This window comes from Streptopelia decaocto (genome assembly GCF_964273445.1).
Source record: "Streptopelia decaocto genome assembly, chromosome: 10".
NCBI lineage: Eukaryota > Metazoa > Chordata > Aves > Columbiformes > Columbidae > Streptopelia > Streptopelia decaocto.
In genome coordinates, this window is record NC_138665.1 from 809,313 (window position 1) to 812,500 (window position 3,188).

Genomic DNA, 3,188 nt, shown 5'->3' on the forward strand with positions numbered 1-3,188 from the left:
GTTTCGGCACAATGTTTGAGGCATAATTCTTATCAGTCTCTGACACAGGCTCACCCATGACAAGCGGTGGGATGAGCTGCCCAGGTTAGAGGGGCAGGGTGCCTGTGAGGATCCTCAGCCATGGCCCCGAAATGCGTTGGCCTCACTGGAGGACACTTGAAGTCTTACAGAGATGAGCCAGGGGCTCCTGAGCTAATAGAGGCCAACGGGAAAGCCCAGTGAAACACTGCGGAGGAACTAAGGGCTGTTCCTCTGAGAAGGCGACGCAGCCACCAGCCCGGCTGAGATCCCTCTACACCAACACACGCAGCAGCATGGGCAACGAACAGGAGGGGCTGGAAGCCACCGTGCTGCTCAAAGGCTACGACCTCGTGGCCACCGCTGAACCGTGGTGGGATGGATCCCGTGGCTGGAGGCGGCGATCGATGTCTGCAGGGTGTTCAGAAGGGACGGGCGAGGAAGGAAGGGTGGAGGGGTTGCCCTCTACATCAAGAGATGGAGCGAGTGTGAAGAGCTGTCTCTGAAGAACAGCCACGAGCAGGTTGAAAGGTAAGAATCAGAGACTGAGGCAACAGGTCCTCCTTCCCCTCTACTGGTCCTCCTTCCCCTCTACTCTGCCCTGGTGAGACCACATCTGGAATATTGTGTCCAGTTCTGGGCCCCTCAGTTCAAGAAGGACAGGGAACTGCTGGAGAGGGTCCAGCGTAGGGCAACGAAGATGATTAAGGGAGTGGAGCACCTCCCTTATGAAGAAAGGCTGAGGGAGCTGGGTCTCTTTAGTTTGGAGAAGAGGAGACTAAGGGGGGACCTTATTAATGTTTATAAATATATAAAGGGTGAGTGCCATGAGGATGGAGCCAGACTCTTCTCAGTGGCAAACAATGATAGGACAAGGGGTAATGGGATCAAGCTGGAACACAAGAGGTTCCACTTAAATTTGAGAAGAAACTTCTTCTCAGTGAGGGTGACAGAGCACTGGAACAGGCTGCCCAGGGAAGTTGTGGAGTCTCCTTCTCTGGAGACATTCAAAACCCGCCTGGACATGTTCCTGTGCGACCTCACCTAGGTGTTCCTGCTCCAGCAGGGGGATTGGACTAGATGATCTTTTGAGGTCCCTTCCAATCCCAAACATACTGTGATACTGTGATACTGTGAACACCCGGCATCAACACACACTGGGGGATGAAAGGGTGGAGAAGGACTTGGGGTGCTGGTGGATGGAATATTGGACATGAGCCAGCAATGTGCGCTTGCAGCCCAGAAGCCAATTGTATCTTGGGCTGCATCCCCAGCAACGTGGGCAGCAGGTTTGGGGGGATCCTGCCCCTCTGCTCCGCTCTGGTGAGACCCCCCTGCAGTGCTGGTCCAGCTCTGGGTCCTCAGCACAGGACACACATGGACCTGCTGGAGAGGGGCCAGAGGAGCCCCAGAAATCATCTGAAGGATGGAACACACTTTTGAGCAGGGTCTCTTGTGACAGGACAAGGGTTGATGGTTTTAAACTAAAAAAAAGAGGAGATTCTGACTGGACATGAGGAAGGAATTGTTTCCCCTGAGGGTGGTGAGAGCCTGGCCCAGGTTGGCCAGAGAGGTGGTGGCTGAACCATCCCTGGAGACATCCCAGGCCAGGCTGGACGGGGCTCTGAGCACCCTGAGCTGGTGAAGATGTCCCTGTCATGGCAGGGGGGGCACTGGGGAGCTGGGAAGGGCCCTTAACCCGAACTGTTCTGTGATTCTCTGTGATGCTCTCCCTGCCCAGCACATGAGAGTTGCCATCTTTCAGGTTTTAAGCATGTGGGTGTTTCTGTCACCCGCGGTTTCTAGTCCTGCCTGCCCGGTTCCCACCGCAGCCCTCGGACCGCCCTCCCTCTCTCCCGGGGGTGCGGGTGTCTCTGCCCACCGCCCCGCCGGTGCCCGGTCTGCCCGCCGGTTTGGTCCCGGATCTGGCGCTTGCCCCGGGGATGGGGCTCTGAGCCCGGCGCCGTGTCACCCTTACCCGCCGATGGGGCGCCAGCCAGGTCCCCGTGCCCAGCGAGTCCCCGTGGCGCAGGGCCTGGCGGGGACAGCAGGTGGCGCCGTGCCGGGGCGGGGCCGGTGCCGTAGCCGGTGCAAGGAGCGGGGCCGGGGCCGGGGCCGTAGCTGGTGCGCGGGTGCGCGGGGCGGGGCTGTGCCGGCGCCGTAGCCGGTGCCGGTGCCGTAGCCGGTGCGCGGGGCGGGGCTGTGCCGGTGCCGTAGCCGGTGCGCGGGGCGGGGCCGGGGCCGCAGCCGGTGCCGGTGCCGCAGCCGGTGCGCGGGGCGGCGCGGCGCCATGCGGCGGTGAGGCGGCGGGGCGGGATGGCGGCGGGCGGCGGCGGGCGGCCGCCGGGCTCCGACTCGTCGCTGGAGCCCTACGTGCAGACCCGCATCTTTAAGATCATCGTGATCGGAGACTCCAACGTGGGCAAGACGTGCCTGACCTTCCGCTTCTGCGGGGGCACCTTCCCCGACAAGACCGAGGCCACCATCGGCGTGGACTTCCGAGAGAAGACGGTGGAGATCGAGGGCGAGCGCATCAAGGTGGGACACGGCGGCACCGGCACCGGGCCCAAAGGCAGCCGGTCCCTGCCCGGGGCTGGGTTTTGCATCCAGACCTCAGGGGCTTTTCCATTCTCAGCCCAGGTGGAGGGAGGGAGCAGGGGAGGCTTCTTGCCGTGCTGAGGGACCTTCCTGAGCAGTCACGGCCACGCTGTCACTTCCGAAAGGACAGCGCGGGGTGAAGCGCTGCTGTCCTGCTCTCCCGACAGCCAGCACGACCGGGTCCTCAAAGCGACAGGGTGGCCTCTGGCTTCAGCAGCTGGACCAAAAGACCAGCACAGCTGCAAGCAGCTGGGGAGGGAGCTGTACGCAGGACCAGCATGGTTTGGGGAGCAGATGGCTCTGCACTGGAAGGCCGGGAGCTTGCAGGAGCTGGTTGCAGAGGGCTTGGCAGCTCAATGCTGAAGGCTGCTGCCAGCGAGCACTGGGGGTGCAGCTCCAGCAGAGCTAGAATAGGATGCATTTGCTGTGTGAAGGCCAGTGTGACATCTGTAAGAAATGCATTAGCCCAAACCTGAAGAGCTCTGGCTGATGTGTCAGAGCAGATTTGCAGATCAACAGCAGCCCAAGGGGCAGAGTTTGCGGCTGAGCTTGGCCTGCCCGGTCAGGTGGAT

The 3,188-nt window shown here is 61.4% G+C and overlaps 1 protein-coding gene across 1 annotated transcript in view; it reads left to right on the forward strand.

The window, feature by feature from the left end:
• The first annotated feature begins 2,251 nt into the window (after window positions 1-2,251).
• Window positions 2,252-3,188, forward strand: part of RAB33A (RAB33A, member RAS oncogene family) — a 5,174-nt gene continuing 4,237 nt past the window's right edge. The window contains exon 1 of the mRNA XM_082061652.1: window positions 2,252-2,556. Coding sequence (XP_081917778.1) covers window positions 2,335-2,556 — 222 coding nt within the window. The 5' untranslated portion in view covers window positions 2,252-2,334. The remainder of the gene's footprint in view (window positions 2,557-3,188) is intronic.